The sequence below is a fragment of the Ranitomeya imitator genome, chromosome 1 (genome assembly GCF_032444005.1).
Source record: "Ranitomeya imitator isolate aRanImi1 chromosome 1, aRanImi1.pri, whole genome shotgun sequence".
Lineage (NCBI taxonomy): Eukaryota > Metazoa > Chordata > Amphibia > Anura > Dendrobatidae > Ranitomeya > Ranitomeya imitator.
Window position 1 is genome coordinate 1,115,608,502 of NC_091282.1, and position 26,849 is coordinate 1,115,635,350.

The 26,849-nt window shown below is 43.0% G+C and overlaps 1 protein-coding gene across 5 annotated transcripts in view; it reads right to left on the bottom strand.

Annotated features, from left to right (window-relative positions):
• Positions 1–26,849, bottom strand: part of SLC7A2 (solute carrier family 7 member 2) — a 155,736-nt gene that overhangs the window by 23,753 nt on the left and 105,134 nt on the right. For 3 of the 5 annotated variants that reach the window (XM_069744398.1, XM_069744399.1, XM_069744400.1), the window contains exons 6-7: positions 24,848–25,070; positions 16,036–16,175 (exon numbers count right to left, since the gene is read on the bottom strand). In XM_069744398.1, coding sequence (XP_069600499.1) covers positions 16,036–16,175; positions 24,848–25,070 — 363 coding nt within the window. Of the gene's footprint in view, positions 1–15,535; positions 15,673–16,035; positions 16,176–24,847; positions 25,071–26,849 lie in introns of all 5 variants that reach the window. The other 2 variants (XM_069744401.1, XM_069744402.1) reach the window with 1 other exon arrangement.

The following is a 26,849-nucleotide window of genomic DNA, read 5'->3' on the forward strand; positions in this document are numbered from 1 at the left end:
TACTACGTGGCTGGGCAATATATTACGTGGCTGGGTAATATACTATGTGACTGGGCAATGTACTGCAGCGCCCCAGAGACCTGGTCGTTGCAGTATGACACTCTGCCGCTAAGGGGAGTGATGGTACGTCTGATGGCACTGAAGGAATTCTACTGACCAGTAAAAAAAGGCTTTATTTATTGGGCCACTCCTCACACTGGTAAAACTAGGGGTTTGATAGGAAGTTAGCCAGAAGCTGACTGGGTTGGATTCAGGCATCTCGTGGCAGGGGGTGTTGCAGGGAGAAGATTCAGGGAGGTGCCTGTCAGGCGTGGGAACCTGGCAGGTACCTAGCGAACAGAACAGAACGTTACGGAACCGCGCCTGCACTACCTTGTGGCGGTATCCTAAGAAAGAGACACGAAGCGAAGGATATTGTGGAACAGTGAGAAACGAGATCAAGCACAAAGGAGAGCCAGTAGGAGTCGTGCCCCGAGAACGGCAACATCCTACTGAGGCGCGTAGCCGGTGGCCGGAACACCGAGGAAGTAACTGACTCCATGCCTTACTTCAAACTCCGCAGGACAGTTAATTATAGGTTGGCTGTCTACCTTAAATTTCCTATGAATGCATAGGGGGCAACGCGTGGAGAGGGGCGTCTCTAGGGTCCCGGAAGAGCTCCGAGCCAACGATTTCCACCTGCAAAGGGAACTCTGGATGTGCTATCGGACTGGCCGGTCTCCGACAGCCCTGTTAATCGTGCTCTGGATTGAGGATCCTGAAGTCTTCAGTAAAGAGGTAAAGAGACTGCAACCCTGTGTCCTCTTTATTGCCTGCACCTCACATCATCACCATCCACCTTACTGGGAAGCCCTGGGGACATACTTCACCTGTGGGAAGGTTTACCATCTAGCTGCCATCACATCACCCCAGTGGACCCCAAGCAGCGTCGGTCACCCTGACCGAGCACCACAGGTGGCGTCACGAAACCTTGACAGACTCCTATCACCTTTTATTGGGCGCCCCTTAGCAGGGTGGCGGACCGGGTCCAGCCACCGTGACATCCCCAGAACTGAGCCAGCAGAGGACCGGTACCGAGTAACCCGCGGCCCTGTGTCTGGGGGCGCTCCTATACTACGTGGCTCTGTGCTGAATACTACGTCGCTGGGCAATATACTACGTGACTGGGCAATATACTACGTCGCTGTGCAATATACTACGTGACTGGGCAATATACTACGTGGCTCTGTGCTGAGAAGTATGCTGCCTTCCAGGTGCGATGATCAAGGATGTGACCGATAGGATACCAAAGCTCTTCAACTCCAAGGACGTCCACCCATTTCTTCTGATACATGTTGGCACCAATGACATGGCAAGGAAGGACCTACCGACAATCTGCAAAGACTTTGAAGAGTTGGGGAAGAAAGTAAAGGAACTGGATGCACAGGTAGTTTTTTCTTCTATCCTTCCAGTAGACGGGCATGGCACCAGGAGATGGAACAGGATCCTTGATGCAAACAACTGGCTAAGACGATGGTGCAGACAACAAGGATTCGGATTCCTGGACCACGGTGTGAATTACTTGTACGATGGACTCCTCGCCAGAGACGGACTACACCTCAACAAACCTGGGAAACACACATTCGCCAGAAGACTCGCTACACTCATCAGGAGGGCGTTAAACTAGAAGAAGAGGGGACGGGAAGAAAAACATTAGACTTGAACAAAGAAGATCCAGGAAAACATACTCAGAAGGGAGGTAAGAACATTTCTAAAACAATCCACAGCGAGGAGATTGGAACAAAACAAAATCCTCTAAACTGCATGCTTGCAAACGCCAGAAGCCTGACAAACAAGATGGAAGAACTAGAAGCAGAAATATCTACAGGTAACTTTGACATAGTGGGAATAACCGAGACATGGTTAGATGAAAGCTATGACTGGGCAGTTAACTTACAGGGTTACAGTCTGTTTAGAAAGGATCGTAAAAATCGGAGAGGAGGAGGGGTTTGTCTCTATGTAAAGTCTTGTCTAAAGTCCACTTTAAGGGAGGATATTAGCGAAGGAAATGAGGATGTCGAGTCCATATTGGTCGAAATTCATGGAGGGAAAAATGGTAACAAAATTCTCATTGGGGTCTCTTACAAACCCCCAAATATAACAGAAACCATGGAAAGTCTACTTCTAAAGCAGATAGATGAAGCTGCAACCCATAATGAGGTCCTGGTTATGGGGGACTTTAACTACCCGGATATTAACTGGGAAACAGAAACCTGTGAAACCCATAAAGGCAACAGGTTTCTGCTAATAACCAAGAAAAATTATCTTTCACAATTGGTGCAGAATCCAACCAGAGGAGCAGCACTTTTAGACCTAATACTATCTAATAGACCTGACAGAATAACAAATCTGCAGGTGGTCGGGCATCTAGGAAATAGCGACCACAATATTGTACAGTTTCACCTGTCTTTCACTAAGGGGACTTGTCAGGGAGTCACAAAAACACTGAACTTTAGGAAGGCAAAGTTTGACCAGCTTAGAGATGCCCTTAATCTGGTAGACTGGGACAATATCCTCAGAACTAATAATACAGATAATAAATGGGAAATGTTTAAGAACATCCTAAATAGGCAGTGTAAGCAGTTTATACCTTGTGGGAATAAAAGGACTAGAAATAGGAAAAACCCAATGTGGCTAAACAAAGAAGTAAGACAGGCAATTAACAGTAAAAAGAAAGCATTTGCACTACTAAAGCAGGATGGCACCATTGAAGCTCTAAAAAACTATAGGGAGAAAAATACTTTATCTAAAAAACTAATTAAAGCTGCCAAAAAGGAAACAGAGAAGCACATTGCTAAGGAGAGTAAAACTAATCCCAAACTGTTCTTCAACTATATCAATAGTAAAAGAATAAAAACTGAAAATGTAGGCCCCTTAAAAAATAGTGAGGAAAGAATGGTTGTAGATGACGAGGAAAAAGCTAACATATTAAACACCTTCTTCTCCACGGTATTCACGGTGGAAAATGAAATGCTAGGTGAAATCCCAAGAAACAATGAAAACCCTATATTAAGGGTCACCAATCTAACCCAAGAAGAGGTGCGAAACCGGCTAAATAAGATTAAAATAGATAAATCTCCGGGTCCGGATGGCATACACCCACGAGTACTAAGAGAACTAAGTAATGTAATAGATAAACCATTATTTCTTATTTTTAGTGACTCTATAGCGACAGGGTCTGTTCCGCAGGACTGGCGCATAGCAAATGTGGTGCCAATATTCAAAAAGGGCTCTAAAAGTGAACCTGGAAATTATAGGCCAGTAAGTCTAACCTCTATTGTTGATAAAATATTTGAAGGGTTTCTGAGGGATGTTATTCTGGATTATCTCAATGAGAATAACTGTTTAACTCCATATCAGCATGGGTTTATGAGAAATCGCTCCTGTCAAACCAATCTAATCAGTTTTTATGAAGAGGTAAGCTATAGGCTGGACCACGGTGAGTCATTGGACGTGGTATATCTCGATTTTTCCAAAGCGTTTGATACCGTGCCGCACAAGAGGTTGGTACACAAAATGAGAATGCTTGGTCTGGGGGAAAATGTGTGTAAATGGGATAGTAACTGGCTAGAAAGCAGAGGGTGGTTATAAATGGTATAGTCTCTAACTGGGTCGCTGTGACCAGTGGGGTACCGCAGGGGTCGGTATTGGGACCTGTTCTCTTCAACATATTCATTAATGATCTGGTAGAAGGTTTACACAGTAAAATATCGATATTTGCAGATGATACAAAACTATGTAAAGCAGTTAATACAAGAGAAGATAGTATTCTGCTACAGATGGATCTGGATAAGTTGGAAACTTGGGCTGAAAGGTGGCAGATGAGGTTTAACAATGATAAATGTAAGGTTATACACATGGGAAGAAGGAATCAATGTCACCATTACACACTGAATGGGAAACCACTGGGTAAATCTGACAGGGAGAAGGACTTGGGGATCCTAGTTAATGATAAACTTACCTGGAGCAGCCAGTGCCAGGCAGCAGCTGCCAAGGCAAACAGGATCATGGGGTGCATTAAAAGAGGTCTGGATACACATGATGAGAGCATTATACTGCCTCTGTACAAATCCCTAGTTAGACCGTACATGGAGTACTGTGTCCAGTTTTGGGCACCGGTGCTCAGGAAGGATATAATGGAACTAGAGAGAGTACAAAGGAGGGCAACAAAATTAATAAAGGGGATGGGAGAACTACAATACCCAGATAGATTAGCGAAATTAGGATTATTTAGTCTAGAAAAAAGACGACTGAGGGGCGATCTAATAACCATGTATAAGTATATAAGGGGACAATACAAATATCTCGCTGAGGATCTGTTTATACCAAGGAAGGTGACGGGCACAAGGGGGCATTCTTTGCGTCTGGAGGAGAGAAGGTTTTTCCACCAACATAGAAGAGGATTCTTTACTGTTAGGGCAGTGAGAATCTGGAATTGCTTGCCTGAGGAGGTGGTGATGGCGAACTCAGTCGAGGGGTTCAAGAGAGGCCTGGATGTCTTCCTGGAGCAGAACAATATTGTATCATACAATTAGGTTCTGTAGAAGGACGTAGATCTGGGGATTTATTATGATGGAATATAGGCTGAACTGGATGGACAAATGTCTTTTTTTCGGCCTTAATAACTATGTTACTATGTTACTATGTTACTATGTATACTACGTGGCTGGGCAATATACTACGTGGCTGGGCAATATACTACGTGACTGGGCAATATACTACGTGGCTGGGCAATATACTACGTGGCTGGGCAATATACTATGTGGCTGGGCAATATACTATGTGGCTCTATGCTGAATACTACGTCGCTGGGCAATATACTACATCGCTGGGCAATATACTACGTGACTGGGCGATTTACTACGTTGCTGGGCAATATACTACGTCGCTGGGCAATATACTACGTCGCTGGGCAATATACTACGTGACTGGCCAATATACTACGTGACTGGCCAATATACTACGTGACTGGGCAATATACTACGTCGATGGGCAATATACTACGTCGATGGGCAATATACTACGTCGATGGGCAATATACTACGTCGATGGGCAATATACTACGTCGATGGGCAATATACTACGTGACTGGGCAATATACTATGTGACTGGGCAATATACTACGTGACTGGGCAATATACTACGTGGCTCTGTGCTGAGTACTACGTCGCTGGGCAATATACTACGTGACTGGGCAATATACTACGTCGCTGGGCAATATACTACGTGACTGGGCAGTATACTATGTGGCTCTGTGCTGAATACTACGTCGCTGGGCAATATACTACGTGACTGGGCAATATACTACGTCACTGGTCAATATACTATGTGACTGGGCAATATACTATGTGACTGGGCAATATACTACGTGACTGGGCAATATACTACGTCGCTGGGCAATATCCTACATGACTGGGCAATATACTATGTGGCTCTGTGCTGAATACTACGTCGCTGGGAAATATACTACGTGGCTGGGCAATATACTATGTGGCTGGGCAATATACTACGTGACTGGGCAATATACTACGTGACTGGGCAATATACTACGTGATTGGGCAATATATTACGTGGCTGGGCAATATACTATGTGACTGGGCAATATACTACGTGACTGGGCAATATACTACGTGACTGGGCAATATACTACGTGACTGGGCAATATACTACGTGATTGGGCAATATATTACGTGGCTGGGCAATATACTATGTGACTGGGCAATATACTACGTGACTGGGCAATATACTACGTGACTGGGCAATATACTACGTGGCTGGGCAATATACTACGTGGCTCTGTGCTGAATACTACGTCGCTGGGCAATATACTACGTCACTGGGCAATATACTACGTGACTGGGCAATATACTACGTGACTGGGCAATATACTAGGTGGCTTTGTGCTGAATACTACGTCGCTGGGCAATATACTATGTGGCTGGGCAATATACTACGTAACTGGGCAATATACTACGTAACTGGGCAATATACTACGTAACTGGGCAATATACTACATGACTGGGCAATATACTACATGATTTGGCAATATACTACGTAACTGGGCAATATACTACGTGACTGGGCAATATACTACGTGACTGGGCAATATGCTACGTGACTGGGCAATATACTACGTGGCTCTGTGCTGAATACTACGTCGCTGGGCAATATACTATGTGGATGGGCAATATACTATGTAACTGAGAAATATACTACGTGACTGTGCAATATACTACGTGACTGGGCAATATACTACGTGGCTGTGCAATATACTACATGACTTGGCAATATACTATGTGGCTGGGCAATATACTCCGTGACTGGGCAATATACTCCGTGACTGGGCAATATACTCCGTGACTGGGCAATATACTATGTGACTGGGCAATATACTACGTGGCTGGGCAATATACTACGTGGCTCTGTGCTGAATACTTCGTCGCTGGGCAATATACTACGTCACTGGGCAATATACTACGTGACTGGGCAATATACTAGGTGGCTTTGTGCTGAATACTACGTCGCTGGGCAATATACTACGTCACTGGGCAATATACTATGTGGCTGGGCAATATACTACGTGACTGGGCAATATACTACGTGACTGGGCAATATACTACGTGACTGGGCAATATACTACGTGACTGGGCAATATACTACATGGCTGGGCAATATACTACGTGGCTCTGTGCTGAATACTACGTCGCTGGGCAATATACTACGTCACTGGGCAATATACTACGTGACTGGGCAATATACTACGTGACTGGGCAATATACTAGGTGGCTTTGTGCTGAATACTACGTCGCTGGGCAATATACTATGTGGCTGGGCAATATACTACGTAACTGGGCAATATACTACGTAACTGGGCAATATACTACGTGACTGGGCAATATACTACGTGACTGGGCAATATACTACGTGACTGGGCAATATACCACGTGACTGGGCAATATACCATGTGACTGGGCAATATACTATGTGACTGGGCAATATACTACGTGACTGGGCAATATACTACGTCGCTGGGCAATATACTACATGACTGGGCAATATACTATGTGGCTCTGTGCTGAATACTACGTCGCTGGGCAATATACTACGTGGCTGGGCAATATACTATGTGACTGGGCAATATACTACGTGATTGGGCAATATACTACGTGATTGGGCAATATACTACGTGATTGGGCAATATACTACATGGCTGGGCAATATACTATGTGACTGGGCAATATACTACGTGGCTCTGTGCTGAATACTACATCGCTGGGCAATATACTACGTGACTGGGCAATATACTACGTCGCTGGGCAATATACTACGTGACTGGGCAATATACTACGTCGCTGGGCAATATACTACGTGGCTCTGTGCTGAATACTACGTCGCTGGGCAATATACTATGTGGATGGGCAATATACTATGTAACTGAGAAATATACTATGTGACTGGGCAATATACTCCGTGACTGGGCAATATACTACGTGACTGGGCAATATACTATGTGGATGGGCAATATACTATGTAACTGAGAAATATACTATGTGACTGGGCAATATACTCCGTGACTGGGCAATATACTCCGTGACTGGGCAATATACTACGTGACTGGGCAATATACTACGTGACTGGGCAATATACTACGTGACTGGGCAATATACTACGTGACTGGGCAATATACTACGTGACTGGGCAATATACTACGTGACTGGGCAATATACTACGTGGCTGGGCAATATACTACGTGGCTCTGTGCTGAATACTACGTCGCTGGGCAATATACTACGTCACTGGGCAATATACTACGTGACTGGGCAATATACTACGTGACTGGGCAATATACTAGGTGGCTTTGTGCTGAATACTACGTCGCTGGGCAATATACTATGTGGCTGGGCAATATACTACGTAACTGGGCAATATACTACGTAACTGGGCAATATACTACGTGACTGGGCAATATACTACATGACTGGGCAATATACTACGTGACTGGGCAATATACTATGTGACTGGGCAATATACTATGTGGTTGGGCAATATACTACGTGGTTGGGCAATATACTACGTGGCCAGGCAATATACTACGTGACTGGGCAATATACTATGTGGTTGGGCAATATACTATGTGGCTGGGCAATATACTAGGTGGACATGCATATTCTAGAATACCCAATGCGTTAGAATCGAGCCACCATCTAGTAGATTATAATGGGTATGTGTGGCATCTGTGAAAAAAATGGATGAGACACGTTCATGTGAAGGAGGTCTAAGGGTGATATAGAACAGTGAGGGTACAACACAGCTCACAGCTCAGCAATAGAGTTTGGAAGAGAAAGCCCTAAAACATTGGATAAAAACTCAACACTATCAGTTCCACATCTCTCTTATATGTAAATGAGCCGATAAGATCTATGGGCCAGACACTGATCTCCCTGAGAATCTGCTTCCAGAGATTATTATGAAAGGGGACATTACCATATATTACATATAACTAACACTGTAACAAGCAGAACTGATCTCTGTCTCATAAATATGTTAGTAGCTGCAGTTCTCACAGCTCTGCTGTATTGCAACAATATTGCCACCCTGGCTGCTTGTGAGATGGAAGCTGAGAGGAACCTGCAGTTATAATCGCACACAGATCTGCAGTGATATCAGGAGAGCAAAGGGCAGCCATTACATCTCACACTGGTAATGCTCTCTTCTATTTAAAATAAGCTCTGGAAGGTAAGTTTCAGGAAGATCTATGCCCGGCTCATAGATCTTAACAGCTCATTTAATCATGCAGCTATCAAGAGATCATCTTGTTCAGCTTCCTAGGACCCATGTGCCCATATAGACAGAGTAGGAGGGTTTCTCCTACTGACAGATCCCCTTTAATCTCAGAGCAGCATAATATAGGGCAAGAGAGCCTGATTCCAGGGATGTGTTGTCAGGCAGTGTGCTGTAGTTTCGATACACTCAGTGTTTTTTCAGCAGAAGATTATTACTATCGGACTAGGTCTCCAGTGCCAGGCAGTCCAGCTAATCTGTACAGCCACACCCCCACCACTGATTGGCAGCTTGCTGACAATTCACAGTGTACACAGGGAGCTGCCTATGAGCAGTGTGGGCGGGGTTATACACAGCTCAGCAATCTGATCACTGTTACATTAACAGCAGAGAAAGCAGGGATTCTATCAAAACTACATCAAGCATCAGAGTAAGTGACACATCATTGCAATCAGGCTCTCTGCCGCCCCTACATCATGCTGCTCTGTGATTACATAGCAAAACCTGTTGACAGATTCCCTTTACTGTTACAGTATAGTTGATCAGTGTATATACAGTGTATCTATAAAGGATTCCTTGTTTTCTGCAACATCTGTAGTTACTCTTTGTGTTCTTCAACCTTAAAATAAAAAGTCAAACATAGCATGATACATATAACAATGATTATTATCACATATAATAATATACACACATATACAAACTTGCAGCTTTCAACATTTCAGGTAACTCTCCTAAATGTCAACACACCTATGGGCTTCCACTTATTGCCAGCCATATACATTGGGATATAATAAACTATTTAAAGGGACCGATGGCAAAGTGTGACTACCCAACTGTACCCACTATCAGGAGAGCGCACATGGCAGTGCACATGTGCTCTGCGGACCCCCACTATGGCTGACTTCACACAAGAAGAAAATTTGTAGGTTATCTACATCAGGGCTTCTCAAACTTTGAGTTCTCATCAAGGGTAACACAGCTGCTGTATGCCTGACTATTAGTTGAGGTCCATCCCTAAATCAAAGATGCAGCTACTGAAAAGGCTGTGCAGCATCTGATCCTAGCTGTACCTGATTACCCACTGGGAGCATTTCAGCATGGAGAACTCCATCACACTGCGCTAGCGAGAAAACAGACAATGTTCCTTTATTAACGAGTCTCCATTCCAAATTAGTCAATCTACCGATAGTTCAATGAGGAAATAGAGACTACAGAAGTAATGAAGTAATGGGTCTCTTTATTTAACGGAACCAGTCAGAAGCTTATTGCTATATAATCTGAAAGCAGCATGAATGAGCAACAGAGACCCTGGTTCCAGTGATGAGTCAGTTATTGGTCTGCTTGGTGGTTTTGATAAAATCACTATTACATCTACTGTATATCTAGCGGTTCTCTGAATGCTGAGCTTTGTCTAGCCCCACCCACACCACTGGTTGGCAGCTTTCTGCCAATATGCAGTGCACATGGAAAGCTGCCAATCAGTGGTGGGGTGGGGTTACATAGAGCAGAAGGACTACACAGCATGAGGCAGCTAGTCCTCTAATGATAATCTCCTGCTGATAGTGATTTTATTGAAACTACAACACACAGCCTAGTAAGTAACACATCCCTGGAATCAAGCTCTCTGCCCCTACACCATGCTATTCTCACATTAATTAGCAAAAGTCAACCGAAAATTTCCTATAAATGGATATTCCCAACATGGATATTAATCACACAGGACAAGTGATAAACATCTGATCACTGAGACCCTCATGATCACTACAATGGGGCTCTTAATCCCCAAATTCTTCCTAGATACTACATTAGTAGGAGAAATTGAGCGATGGTCATGCATGAACTCCTCTGCTTCATTTAAAGGGAACCTGACAGCTGATACATGCTGCTCGATCCATGGGCAATATGTATCTCACACTGACCACAAGATTTCAGCCAGGTATAGTTGACTCTGACATGCTGTCGCTTCTCCCCACTGACTCTCCTTAAGTGACAGGTCTCTGCCTGCAAATGTTTATATGGGTCCAAGACTTCTCCTGAGTTGCACCAATCCACTGGAATGCTCTACCCCAAGAAATTAGGACTAACCACAACTTACAGTTTTAGGCACCCTCTAAAAAGACATCTGTTTAAGGTGGCCTATCAAGTTCCCTAATCAAAGTCCTTTTATATATAGCCCATTCACTATTTCTTTTAATATAACTCTCCATCCAACTCCACCGCACCCAAAAGCACTACAAATACTGGCTGGTGACTACCTCATGCAGCCTTTATCTATTCCCCATTTCCTCAAGATGGCAGGACCATCATAGTAAATAAGCCCCTGAACATTGTGTCTCCCCCACCTCACTGTAGATTGTAAGCTCTTACGAGCAGGGCCATCATTTTTTTCACTTTACTTATTGTATTATCTTTAACTCTGTTACTAATGACTGTTGTATATGAACCTCTGAATTGTTAAAGTGCTGCGGAATATGTTGGCACTATATAAAGATTATTATATTATTATTATATGGAGAGACTTGTTACTCAAGGAGAGCCGGTGGGGAGAAGCCGCCGGGGACCTGTCTCATGTGTGAATTTTAAAGCATGTTTTCTCTGAAACTCCCCAACATTTCAAACATACCTTGCTAAAATCATGCAGCGAGATAAATGCTGCTTGCGGATCGGGCAGCATGCATCGGCTGTCAAGTTCCCTTTAGTCTTGAGCCAACAGGAAGGGATACAAGTGATTTTCACTAAATTAGTATATTGTCAAAGAGTTAATTTATTTCAGTTCTTCAATACAAAAAGTGAAACTCATACATTCATGCAGTTGAAGTTCAGACTTTCAGCTTTCATTTGAGGGTATCCACATTAAAATTGGATAAAGGGTTTAGGAGTTTCAGCTCCTTAACATGTGCCACCCTGTTTTTAAAGGGACCAAAAGTAATTGGACAATTGACTCCAAGGCTATTTCATGGACAGGTGTGGACAATCCCTTCATTATGTCATTCTCAATTAAGCAGATACAAGGCCTGGAGTTGATTTGAGGTGTGGTGCTTGCATTTGGAAGGTTTTGCTGTGAAGTAAACATGCGGTCAAAGGAGCTCTCCATGCAGATGAAACAAGTCATCCTTAAGCTGCGAAAACAGAAAAAACCATCAGAGAAATTGCTACAATATTAGGAGTGGCAAAATCTACAGTTTGGTACATCCTGAGAAAGAAAGAAAGCACTGGTGAACTCATCAATGCAAAAAGACCTGGGCGCCCACAGAAGACAACAGTGGTGGATGATCGCAGAATAATCTCCATGGTGAAGAGAAACCCCTTCACAACAGCCAACCAAGTGAACAACACTCTCCAGGGGGTCGGCGTATCAATATCCAAATCTACCATAAAGAGAAGACTGCATGAAAGTAAATACAGAGAGTCCACTGCACGGTGCAAGCCACTCATAAGCATCAAGAATAAAAAGGCTAGACTGGACTTTGCTAAAAAAATCTAAAAAAGCCAGCACAGTTCTGGAAGAACATTCTTTGGACAGATGAAACCAAGATCAACCTCTACCAGAATGATGGAAAGAGAAAAGTATGGTGAAGGCGTGGTACAGCTCATGATCCAAAGCATACCACATCATCTGTAAAACACGGCGGAGGCAGTGTGATGGCTTGGGCATGCATGGCTGCCAGTGGCACTGGGTCACTAGTGATTATTGATGATGTGACACAGGACAGAAGCAGCCAAATGAATTCTGAGGTATTCAGAGCCATACTGTGTGCTCAGATCCAGCCAAATGCAGCCAAACTGATTGGTCGTCGTTTCATACTACAGATGGACAATGACCCAAAACATAAAACCAAAGCAACCCAGGAGTTTATTAAATCAAAGAAGTGGAATATTCTGGAATGGCCAAGTCAGTCACCTGATCTCAACCCAATTGAGCATGCATTTCACTTGTTAAAGACTAAACATTAGACAGAAAGGCCCACAAACAAACAGCAACTGAAAACCACCGCAGTGAAGGCCTGAAGGAGCATCAAAAAGGAGGAAACACGGCATCTGGTGATGTCCATGAGTTCAAGACTTCAGGCAGTCATTGCCAACAAAGGGTTTTCAACCAAGTACTAGAAATGAACATTTTATTTAAAATTATTGAATCTGTCCAATTATTTTGGTCCCTTTAAAAACAGGGTGGCACATGTTAAGGAGCTGAAACTCCTAAACCCTTCATCCAATTTTAAAGTGGATACCCTCAAATGAAAGCTGAAAGTCTGAACTTCAACTGCATCTGAATTGTTTTGTTTAAAATTCATTGTGGTAATATCTATAACCAAAATTAGAAAATGTTGTCTCTGTCCAAATATATATGGACGTAACTGTATATTATATAGAGTCATTACAAACAGATTGATGTATTTCAAGTGTTTATTTCTGTTAATGTTGATGATTATGTCTTACAGCCAATGAAAACCCAAAAGTCATTATCTCAGTAAATTAGAATAATTAACATAAAACACCTGCAAAGGCTTCTTAAGCATTTTAACAGGTCCCCTAGTCTGTTTCAGTAGGCTCCACAATCATGGGGAAGACTGTTGACTTGACAGATGTCCAGAAGGCAGTCATTGAGACACTCCACAGGAGTGGAAGCCACAAAAGGTCATTACTAAAGAAGCTGGCTGTTGACAGAGTGCTGTATCCAAGCATATTAATGGAAAGTTGAGTGGAAGGAAAAAGTATGGTAGAAAAAGGTTCACAAGCAACCAGGATAACCGCAGCCTTGAAAGGATTGTTAAGAAAAGGCCATTCAAAAATTTGGGGAGATTCACAAGGAGTGGACTGCTGCTGCAGTCATTGCTTCAAGACCCACCACACACAAATGTATGCAGGACATGGGCTACAAGTGTCACATTCCTTGTGTCGAGCCACTCATGACCAATAGAAAACGCCAGAAGCTTCTTACCTGGGCCAAGGAGAAAAAGAACTGGACTGTTGCTCAGTGGTCCAAGGTGATGTTTTCAGATGAAAGTAAATGTTGCATTTCATTTGGAAATAAACGTTCCAGAGTCTGGAAGAAGAGTGGAGAGGCCACAATCCAAGATGCTTGAGGTCTGCTGTGAAGTTTCCGCAATCAGTGATGGTTTGGGGAGCCATGTCATCTACTGGTGTAGGTCCACTGTGTGTTATGAAGGCCAAAGTTAGTGCAGCCATTTACCAGCAAATTTTAGAGCACTTCATGCTTCCCTCTGCCGACAAGATTTTTGGAGATGGAAATTTCATTCTCCAGCAGGACTTAGCACCTGTCCACACTGCCAAAAGTACCAATTTCTGATTTAAAAACAACAGTATCACTGTTCTTGATTGGCCAGCAAACTCACCTGACCTTAACCCCATGGAGAATCTATGGGGTATTGTCAAGAGGAAGATGAGAGACACCAGACCCAACAATGCAGATGAGTTGAAGGCTGCTGTCAAAGCAACCTAGGCTTCCATAACACCTAAGCAGTGCCATAGGCTGATCGCCTCCATGCCACGCCGCATTGATGCAGTAATTGATGCAAAAGGAACCTCGACCAAGTACTGAGTGCATTTGCTGAACATACATTTCAGTAGGCCAACATTTCGAATTTTAAAATCATTTTTCAATATTCTAATTTACTGAGATAATTTTGGGTTTCCATTGGCTGTAAACCATAATCATCAACATTAGCATAAATAAACACTAGAAATAGATCACCCTCTAATGACTCTATATAATATACGAGTTTCACTTTTTGTATTGAAGAAGTGAAAGAAATTAACTTTTTGATGACATTCTAATTTAGTGAGAAGCACTTGTATCTGCAGCTCTTTTTACATCACATTTGTGCTTTAAAGCTGTCACTATACTATTATTATCATTATTGCTATTGTTGCTGTTGGGAAAGGCTGTAGAATTTGAGATCTGCAATTTCATGTGTGAAAACTTGCATTGAAACGAGAAGCTTTGACACTAAACACCATCCTTGCTAGATGTGCTTGGTTGGTAATGTAGCTTCAACAATTGCAGGTAAAATTCACTTTTATGGGACTTCTAAGCTGGCAGAAAGATGAAGATCCACATAGCGACTCAAGGAGAGATGGAAATGATGACAGCAAATGTGTTACATTCTACAAGTTTGTGAATAAAGTAAATATGGCTGACCTCTCCACATACTGGACCTCAGCAATGACAGGCAAAATGATGAGTTGAGTTGGATGAAGAAATTCATCTTGAACGTCAAATGAGAAAGTATTATAAACTGTGGCTCCTAATACTTCTGATGAGACCAGAAAGTCTCCAGGATTCCCATAATGAGAACATATATATGTGCCTTGGATGTGTACTTTTGCCCCTTATGGCGGAGGTCTAGTAGGGCAATCAGTTTGTGGGCAGAACTAAGGACCAAAAAACTTGTGATGTCATAAATGTCATGGTTCAGTCCACATCATGCTTGCCTCTTCAGAGTAGGTCTATTGTAATATTAACCCATGTAATGCATGCATACACGATACAAATGAAATAAGGGAAGAGAGAAGCAGCGATGATTATTTCACTTCTAAAAATGTGCAATTTAGATGGTCGTTTTCCCTTTACAATTAAGGCAGTATCTCACCCACGACTTCCATGCAGAGAAAGATACGAAGAAGATGCCACTGATAAACCTGCATGCAAACCACCACGAGCCATTTTCCATAAATCTGCTATTTCACATCTTACCAGAGATCGCACCAGCTGTCAGTGTGGCAGCAACTGGCGACTGCCGCGCGCTCACGTTGGAAAGAAATCTAAATAGTAAACCGTCTCTTGCCATGGCAAACAGAATTCGGGGGAGAGGAAACATAGAGCCCAGCAGGCTAGAATAGAAAAATGATGGATGTTGAAAAGCTGCTTTTTGCTCTAAAGAACTACACGGGTGTAAAGTCAGCAAGCCCAAAGTGAGATGGTGTGAAGAAAGCATGAAATCCTTTACCATTGACCACCACAGGATCACTGCGATCACAAGCGTCAACTATCAATCTTTTCACTACGTGTGGTTTTCAAGGGCACATGGTTCAATTTCTCTTCATGACAAAAGAATAAAGTAAACTTCAAGAGTTGAATTAGGATATGAAATGGATATCGACAAACTTAACAAAGAAACTGCGATGTCACCATTAATACAATGTACGCAAACATGCTACCATTGGTTGGCACCATTTATTCCTGAGCGATCTCACCTGCCACTGCACCAGACGAGAGGGTGGCAATTACAGGGGTCTTCGTCCTTGGACTGATCTGAGCTAGAGATTTGAAAAGCAACCCATCGTCCGCCATAGCATAGATTACACGAGGCATTGGGAAAATGGATCCGAGTAGACTGAATAGAGATCAAACACATGCAATACAGCAAAACACCGGTCATGCAAGATTGTAAGAGAGAAAGGAATTGGCAATTACAGTCAAAAAGCCACCACCATAGCATATAAAGCCCTGAAAATACAAAGAATTAATAGGGCTGGTAGCCTGGAGGGTTAACAGTAGACCTGCACCCAAAATAATAGGATTATTTTCTGGTAACATTTTGCAGTAAAACATTAAAGCTGTGAGTTTTTTGCACATTTAAAAAGCTAAATACATTGACAAGCATGCGGCGGGCACACTGAATATTTTTGACCATTTAGAACTAAATGTTACTTTTGGATCCTAAAGCAAACTTGCCACCAGATTTTGCAATATAAACTATATACATTATTAAATATATGATGAGGCTGTTGTACTTAATTTGGATATCCATACCAGAATGGCTGTATAATCCCTTCTGCAGGTTTAAACTTCCATCCATCTAGGCTTCTTTTATCCTCAGCGTCACTCCTCCCTGCTGCTTTTGAAACCTCACACTGCTGAGTATAAGCTGCAGCTGTTATTAAGGTTGTGCAGGTGGAGGCTGAATACACTTGGACTAATGAACACTCTCACTCTTTAGCTAGACTCGAAAAATGCTCATTTTATTATTACGATTCGACAGCCATTCTGACATTATTTTTCAAAATTAAGTACAACACTCTCATCAAGTATATGAGATCTGTTTAATAGGGTTGACCACTTTCTCTGGGCAACACAGCTTTCCTCACAAAGTGACCATACAATGGCGGCTGATGGAGGAGCTTATGACCAGACCTGTCCATTAGCCTCCTCCAATAGGAAAGCTGCTTTCCCACGTGAGGTGTTGAGGCTGATCGACTGATCTGGTCACATGCGCTACCATGAGCCACTATTTTAAGGACAAAAGTGCTGGTCACTTTTGTAAGGAAAACTGCTATCTCCATTAAATAAATCTCAAAGATCTGATAAGACTGTTGTAATACTTTTAATAATGCATGAAGTTTACATTATAAAATGTGGTGACAGATCTGCCTTAAAGATGTTCTCCACTTATTTTTTTTTTAGGAAAAATCTTGTTAATACTGCAGGTTGAGTTGAGGATTGATGAGAGGTGGCTTCTGCCAAGTTACTTTTGCTATCTCAAAATAAATTAAAGGGTAAAGGGTTGACCCTTCAAAAATGCTGAGGGTGCTATATAGGAGAGGTGTAGTCTATTTGTATGGTTTAAGCAAGCGTGTGAATAAAAAGGCATAACTGCAAACATCCAGATCTGGAAAGGGCTTACTGGGCGGCCCTAATGCTGAAATGTTCTTGGGTATCTGAAGCAAGCATTTCACAACCTGTTATGCTGTATCATTCAACCAGGAGCCTGCTATAGTCATCATATAAGAGCACAGAGGAGGGGTCATGGACAGCTTACTAAAGAAAGTTGAGAACACTATAAAAATTTTCTGCTGCTAAAGGCCCAAAAATATACTTAAATGGGTATTCTCGAGTTGTCTCTTGAGCAGCTCACAGCTCTGCAGTCTCCTTACTTCCTGGCTGTTGTGGGTGGGGGGCGGGTGTGCCACACTGAGTGACAGCTCTGGTCAGGAGCTCCTTCTTGCTACAACACATTAAGATATGTAAGTGTTGGCTCTGAAGCTCTGAACTTTGTTCACTATATTTACACAGAAAGATAACGGGGCATTTGAACAAGCAGAAAGTTCAGGGAAGTGAGTGCCATGATTAAGAGAACTGCTCTGGAAGCTGCTCTGCCAATGCTGGGAGATTGTGATTATTCAGGACGGATAAGAGCTCTTTTAAGAAGCTTATAGGAAGATGAGCAACTAACTGCTATATAGAAATCAATAGGCTGGTGAGAGATGACTGGGATGTTAGGAGTTAACTCCTCTACAGGAATGTAACTACTGTGCAAAATCAACCAGGCTCTGGTGGGCAAGCTACTTGGAAGAAAGCTGTACACTATGTAAGGTAAAAACTCAGCATAAGAATGCAAACAAATTGAATAAGCAGGTCAATTGCAAACTTGCTCATTTTCACGCTGTCTAGCAAACTAAAGCAATTTAATTACATAAGTATACCCCTTTAAAGTTAACCCATTAGCAGCATTATAGAGGTGCAACCAGAGGTAATGTAGTAGCTGTCAATATTTAATAATTAAAATGATACCTATAACTCCCTGATCCATTGCTTCATTACAGAGAAATCCATACTAGTATCCATATGTAAAATAGACTGCAAGTGCGCTGGGCATTGCACTTGCAGTCCACGTCTCCTCTTCAGTTCTGCCCCACTTGACACTTGACTGTTTAATTGGCAGTGGAGACTGTTGTCTGTAGATAATGTCACAGACAACGCACTCTATCTCTGCTGACAATCAGCAGGGAAAGGCACCAGATGGGGGCAACTGAAGAGATGACGAGTGTGATGCTTGTCACTTTTCACGGCCAAGCCATGAATCGGGATAGTCAAGAAGTTCAAAGTCAGAAGCCAGGAGGGTACGTCATAAACAGAAGGAAGAGACAAAAGCATAGTCAGGTAACGTTCCAAGGTCAGAATACCATAGGATAGCAGATCAGAGCAGATGGGGTTAAACAGACAGACGGTCAGAATGAAGTCCAAGGTCAGGCAACAAAAGATCAACATACAGAACTTGAGGCACAGAGGAAACAAACCACACTAGTTTGGCAGAGGTCTGGAAGAAAGAGCTCAGTTAAGTAGCCTGGTAATCACCTGGAATAATGAACACTTGGAGCCAGCCGACGCCTCCCCGTCTCAGATTGGTTAGTCGAGCTGTCAATCAACACACTGACAGCTTAGCACGCCCCTGCACCATATTGGATGGCAAAGCTGTCAGTAACTGCCTCCCAAACACACTGAGGGGTAGAACCATGACAATGTGAACCATCAGTGCACTTGCAACACCCAGAGCACTAGCAGTCTAAATTGCATATATATATATAAAAGTATTGATTACTCTGCAATAAAGCAATGTATTGGAATGACATAGGTAGTATTGTAATTGTGAACACGTACCTATATGTCCCCACCTTTGATTGCCCCCTAAAACACTGATGACAAGTTCCCTTTAAACACATTTACGCCTCTCCTATGTAGCACTGACCGCAGTTATTAGAGGTTGGAACTGCTGACAGACGTCCTTAAAGTCAAGGCATATATATCACTAAACATGAGAAGAGGCTTAGCCGGGTGGGACCTAAACCTGTGTCTGCCTCTGACTTCTGCAGTTACCATGTTTTTTGTAAAAGTGGATTTAAGTGGAGAACCTCTCTAAGTATCCCCAACAGGTCATGATTTAAAGTCTCAATCACTGGTAAAAGATTCAGTGGTTTCTCTGGGTTGTCCATCAAATCTATTTCAAGGCCAAATAGTAACATACTCACTAAAAGACAGTAATCTACCAGTAACATTGGTCTAGTGAGCAAGATTGTGAAATCTGATAATAGGTTAATAATTAAAGGAGTCCTCCAAATATGAAAAGTTGGGAATTAGAGGCCAAACCTTCACAATGCATCATGTGGAGCACCCGTGGTGAGAATATTTGACCATGTGGCCAAAGCATTTAGTAAAAGACATCATATCATACGCAGCACTGAAAGCAGAATTTATTGGGATTTATTGCTATTGTTATGGCAGAAGCCCAGTCAGGGAGAAGTGTGCATTATAGATTGTACTTCTGCCATAGCGGCAGACATTGAGGGCCGCCTAATGTATGCCCGATGCACAAACTACAATGGAAATAGAAGGTTAATGCTCTTATAATACTCAACATAATTCCCATGCCTTAAAGGGGTTGTCCCACAAACACATGAATAGAACAACAAACAAAGCAGTTACCTCCGTGAGTCCAGCGTTGTCACATCATCAGCGCTCATAACTGGTGCAGCCAATCACAGCAGCTCCTGCCATCGACATCGGCAGAGCCTCCGAGTGCTGTGATTGGCTGCAGAGGATTTGATCGCTATAGACGTGACGTCACCTTTGCAGCCGAGCTGCAGCGGAGAGGCAGGGCTGGACCTGGGGAGGGCGAGTAATAGCTATGTTTGTTATTTTACACATATGTAACCTTATGATGATAACATTTTAAAGGGACATCCATTTTAGTCATTGAGTACAACGACCCACTAGACTATTAAACCAACGAAAGAGCAAAGATTTACTTCAATAAAATGTGAAGAAAATATAGCGTTAAGTAAGAAATAAAAGTATAATGATTGCCCTCTTTTGAAAAATTATAATTTGGATTTTTGAAAAAGTAATATTTTTAGAATCCCTAAGGGCCCAGCCTATGAAACCTGTACCGATCCTAATAATGAAGGGGCAACAGCACTGCACTCCTTTCAGAGTTTTCCATCTCTGTAGGGTCATACCGGCCGCCTGCTGCAGTAGGTGCTCTATTCAGTATTCATCTACATTTCAGAGAAAAACTGTAAAGAGGATGCACCACTGTAGCAGAATGGGTGGGGGTCCCATAGATCAAACCCTCATCATTAGGAGATGGCAATATGCCATCATTTACTAAGGTAGCAATACCCATTTAAAGATCTTCAGTGGGTACGGAAAGTATTCAGACCCCTTTAAATTTTTCACTCTTTATTTCATTGCAGCCATTTGGTAAATTAAAAAAAAGATCATTTTTTCTCATTAATGTTCACTCTGCACCCCATCTTGACTGAAAAACAAATGTAGTAATTTTTGCAAATTTATTAAAAAAGAAAAACTGAAATATCACATGGTCATAAGTATTCAGACCCTTAGCTCAGTATTGAGTAGAAGCACCTTTTGAGCTAGTACAGAGATGAGTCTTCTTGGGAATAAGGCTGCGTGTCCACGTTCAGGATGGCCGGCGGTATCGTCGGAGCGGCTTAGCCGCTCTGCGGTAAGCCCCGCCCCCTTTCTGGGACGCGATGATGCCGGATGTGTTCACAGCACACATCCGGGATCATCGCTCTCCACCATAGGGCCCTGTGCTATATCTTGCGGCGACGCAGCGTCGCCGCAAGATATACGGACATGCTGCGATCTGAAAAGACGCGCAGCATGTCCGGAGTCGCAGGGCCGCCGCGTGCGTGTTACCACGAATAGTGGAGACGGGATTTCATTAAATCCCCTCCACTATGCTGTAACATCTGGACGCTGCGTGTTTGACGCTGCGTCCCTATGCAGAGTCAAACACGCAGCGTTTACTGCACGTGGACACATACCCTTATACAACAAGTTTTTCACACCTGGATTTGGGGATCCTCTGCCATTCTTCCTTGCAGATCCTCTCCAGTTCCGTCAGGTTGGATGGTGAACAGCCATTTTCAGGTCTCTCCAGAGTTCTTCTGAAGCCACTCCATTGTTATTTTAGCTGTGTGGTTAGGGTCATTATCTTGTTGTAATATGAACCTTTGGCCAAGTCTGAGGTCCAGAGCACTCTGGAAAAGGTTTTCATCCAGGATATCTCTGTACTTGGCAGCATTAAAGTTTACTTCAATGACAATCAGTCGTCCTGTCCCTGCAGCTGAAAAACACCCCCATAGCATGATGCTACCACCACCATGCTTCACTGTTGGGATTGTATTGGGCAGGTGATGAGCAGTGCCTGGTTTTTTAAACACATACCGCTTAGAATTGTCACCAAAAAGGTCTATCTTCATCTCATCAGACCAGACAATCTTATTTCTCATAGTCTGGGAATCCTTCATGAGTTTTTAGCAAACTCTGTGCAGGCTTTCATATGTCTTGCACTGAGGAGAGGCTTCTGTTGATCCACTCTGCCATAAAGGCCTGAATGGTGGAGGGCTGCAGTGATTGAGTTTGTGGAACTTTCTCCCGTCTCCCTGCTGCATCTCTGGAGCTCAGCTTGAGTGATCTTGGGGTTCTTCTTTACCTCTCTCACCAAGGTTCTTCTCCCATGATTGCTCAGTTTGGCTGGACGGCCAGGTCTAAGAAGTCTTCTGGTTGTCCCAATCTTCTTCCATTTAAGGATTATGGAGGCCACTGAGCTCCTAGGAACCTTAAGTACTGCAGAAATTCTTTTGTAACCTTGGCCAGATGTGTGTCTTGCCACAGTTCTGTCTCTGAGCTCCTTGGCCAGTTCCTTTTGACCTCATGATTCTCATTTGGTCTGACATGCACTGTGAGCTGTGAGGTCTTATATAGACAGGTGTGTGCCTTTCCAAATCAAGTCCTATCAGCTTAATTAAACACAGCTGGACTCCAATGAAGGAGTAGAACCATCTCAAGGAGGATCACAAGGAAATGGGCAGCATGTGACTTAAATATGAGTGTCTGAGCAAAGGGTCTGAATACTTATGACCATGTGATATTTCAGTTTTTATTTTTTATTACATTTGCAAAAATTACTACATTTCTGTTTTTTTTCAGTCAAGATGGGGTGCAGAGTGAACATTAATGAGAAAAAAATGAACTTTTTTGAATTTACCAAATAGCTGCAATGAAACAAAGAGTGAAAAATTTAAAGGGGTCTGAATACTTTCCGTACCCACTGTATTCTTAAGAAAGATCTTGCTTCCTTCAAATCTTCCATATTGATTCATTTATTCTGAACCTACTCCCATATTACTGCACAAGACAGATTTGCTTTTTGAGTCTATAAAAGCTTGGTGACAACACAAGTGAAGTAGTTTTAGCCGAATATAACAACTTATCAGTTGGCCGAACAAAAGACTTAATTTAACATTTTGTTCCATTTTTCCTTTAGTGGTTCCTTTATTTTTGTCTTCATTTTTGCTTAAAGGTAACCTGACAGCTGGATCACCACCTACAATCTTATTATATGGCAGCTGTCTTTTAATGCTGAACAGGCAACCCCAATATGTAGGGAAAGATTACATGATAATCAGTTACTCACCTTTTCATACTTCTTTCATAACATTTCCAAAGGACTTTGCCTAGTTGAAAAGTCAACAAGCACTACAGGCGGTCCAGTTGTGCCGATAGCACGCCCACTGAGGCCCACTGTGATCCTTCATCTGGCCTCACTCCCTCTTTCTCGGACTTTGCATCCTGTGGTTGCTTGTGAACACCGCGACCTTGGGCATGCGCAGTGGATCTCTACCTACATGCCAGCTGCTGCATACTGTAGATGGAAACCAAGCAGGTGGAAAGTGTATTTAAATGATTGGCCCTGCCATGAACCACTGAGCCGCGGGACTTAATTCGAACACTTGTTCTGTGCTGAGAGAGTTCCTTTAAGATCAAGCCCAAAATCGCTGTGTCCTGTAGGGAATGCCTTTTTGACTAGTCAAGATCCTTTGGGTATGCAACAAAAGTATGAAAAGGTGAGTATCACTATATACTGCAACCTTTCCCAAACTGGGTTGCCTGTGATCGCCATTAGAAGACAGATGCAGCCATGTAACTAGTTTGTAGGTGTTGATAAAGATGTCATGTTCACTTTAAAGGAGTATTTTCAACCTTAAACATAAATGGCATATCCACTCCAGGGACTTATACATATATGGAAAAGTGGGGGTCCCGCAATCCTTGTTCACCAACGTGCAGTCTCCATGGGATTACAATGAAGGTCAGGTCCTGGGTACTTTCTGTAAGGCCTCAATCAGACGTCTGTTTAGCAAGTTACCATGTGCCATTCATGTGTTGTCCATATTTAACATTGCAAACTATAGGGGAAGTTTATTTATCTATCCGTGAAAAACACTGTTGACGTACTGATGGTAAAGACGGACACACGGACCGTACACTGATGGTAAAAATGGACAATAGACCATACACTGATGGTAAAAACTGACATACGGACTGTACACTGATGGTAAAAACGGACACAGGGACCGTACACTGATGGTAAAAATGGACAATAAATCCGTACACTGATGGTAAAAACGGACACACGGACCGTACACTTATGGTAAAAACTGACACACGGACCGTACACTGATGGTAAAAACGGACACACGGACCGTACACTTATGGTAAAAACTGACACACGGACCGTACACTGATGGTAAAAACGGACACACGGACCGTACACTGATGGTAAAAACGGACACACGGACCGTACACTGATGGTAAAAACGGACACACGGTCCATACACTGATGGTAAAAACGGACACACGGACCGTACACTGATGGTAAAAACTGACACACGGACCGTACACTGATGGTAAAAACGGACACACGGTCCATACACTGATGGTAAAAACGGACACACGGACCGTACACTGATGACAAACTGATCCAAAAATCTGATGACAGCGGTGCCATTTTTTTTACGTACGTGTTTAAACACGGATGTGTGAATGAGGCTTAACAGACTAGAAGTGCAGCCCAGTCTCCACTGAGTCCTTTGAAGGCGGCCGCGAATCAGTGAATGGATATCTGCGGACCCTCATTTTAAAAATAAATGTATTACTGTTGTTGAGAAAAGAGCTAAATAGACTTTGCTACAATCAGGTCCCCCAATCAATGATCAAAGCTGTAAGGGGATAACGACTTTCCCCATACATATCCACTGTATGGATTCAGTGCACACCGATGATATCACATGAACATGCATGGGCCTCTGAAGTCCGAGATCAGTCAGATACTGAGTATGAGTTCTCCATATTGGCAGAAACGTGTACTTTACCCACCAGTGATGCAAGTCCATGTGGAGATACTGATCAGGTGCTTACCTGGTTGACAGCGCACAGAGAGACCCTATAGCCACCACGTATTTCGCAGGGCCCCAGCCCACATACTGAAAGGCGACAGGAAGCGGACTCTTCTCATCTAGCAGGTAGTAGGGCATCATTAAGGTCAGGGCCGCTGACACACCAAAATACGCCATAAAGCACACCAGCAAGGAGGTCACGATCCCAATGGGTATTGCTCTTTGTGGATTTCGCACTTCCTCTCCTGCAGATAAACAGGTCAAAGTACAGGTGAGAAAGATGGCGTGATCAGTGACCCCACATGGTCTATACATGCGTTATCTTCATAGTTCTGTATACATATCATTCCAATACTGTATATTAATGAAGCCGGTCTCCGGTCAGGAGATGCAGCCATACATTTTACATTAATGTGTTACATACAGCAAACTGATGTGGAGGGAACGCTGACCGCCATAGTCTAAGCTTCCCTGGCTACAAACCAATCTACTGAAATGTTTGGTTTTTTTAACAAGCATGTGGTGAATCGATGACTGTAGCCACAAAGAACTTATAATGAGCTGTCTGATCGTCCATTCCTGCTACACAGGGGGTTATGAATATACGGTCACTATTAATTATGGCGCATGAGATAAGCAGAATCAGCTTAGCTGTTTATTATCTCCAATTCACTGCAATAGAGAGTAACATACATGCCCACCTACATACCCACCTACATACATGCCCAATAACTGGCTCCCACCAGTCAGACCTCCACAGATCAGACAATTATTGTCAAAAGGTTTATTCCCATTGATACCTGGGTTACAATCAATGCGACCCCCAGATATCCTGAGAACAGGGCTCTGAATATCAGGGCCAGGATCTATAGAGTGCCATCTTGAAGGTAGCAAAAGTGCACATCTTCTCCATCCATTGTCTATGGGACTGCCAGAGATAGCTGACTACAGCGCTGCGCTCGTCTTTATCCAGCAGTCCCATAGACAGTGAATGAGCGGAGATTGAGTATGTGCAGCTCTACTCATTGAAAGATGGCGCGCTACCGGTCTCGGGATTGTTGCGCTTCCCAATTATCAGACCTCAGTGATCAGTATGTTATCCTTTCTACAGAGAATAGCTTACTATCTTGGGACTAACCCTTTAACCAACATACAAGTTTATGAGTAAAAAAATGCTTTTTTTAAGTGTATTTACTGTATTTGAACTTTTTAGGTGAAGCCAATATGCCGCTGTGCCATTTATAATTATAGTAGGCAAGACTGACCAATAAATACAAGGGCGAATTTCACACTGGTAACGGCACTGGTAAATCTGTTTTTCTCAAAAAAAGGATTGGCGCCTCCAGAAGTTATTGGGCTGGTGACCCTAAAGGGGTGTTATACTGTAAGGAGATGGACAGATGAGATATTCCCACAGAGTGAAGCACGCACCACCATCTACTGGTTAAATATTGAAGGACAAGAGAAAGTAGCAAGAGGTGCATCAGCAGGAACTTCAAAACAAAATGCATGGTTCCTGAGGGGGGGAGAGATTGGAGGAGACACAAGGTCAGGTGACAGCTGTGGCGCAGTTAATAATTATAAAAGGCCCAGAGGGCAGTCAAGGGATGGAGTCGACGCCTTGAAGCTCCCTCTGCTCAGGTAAAGTCTGCTGCCATGTAGACTGCCTGAACTCCTGCATAATAATAATCGGTATAAGACGTAATAATATAACCACAACATAGCATGAATAGGGGAAGGAGACAACCCACATCCCACCCCCCAAAAAGCAATAGAGTAATCAGATGGACGTAATTAAACACCAGGAGGGCACCTAAACGGGTGACCACACAAAAACACCAGATAGGTAAAAGCAAAAAACACACTGGCCAAAAGCAGAAATGCTTAACAAATGGGTGACAATAAATGTAAAGGGCTAGATGAAACGTATATACTACCGCTCATGGACCCCGCCACACCAACCCATATCATATGTAAGAAGTAATGAGGTAGTACTGTGTGACGGGAAACCACCGCTATCTATG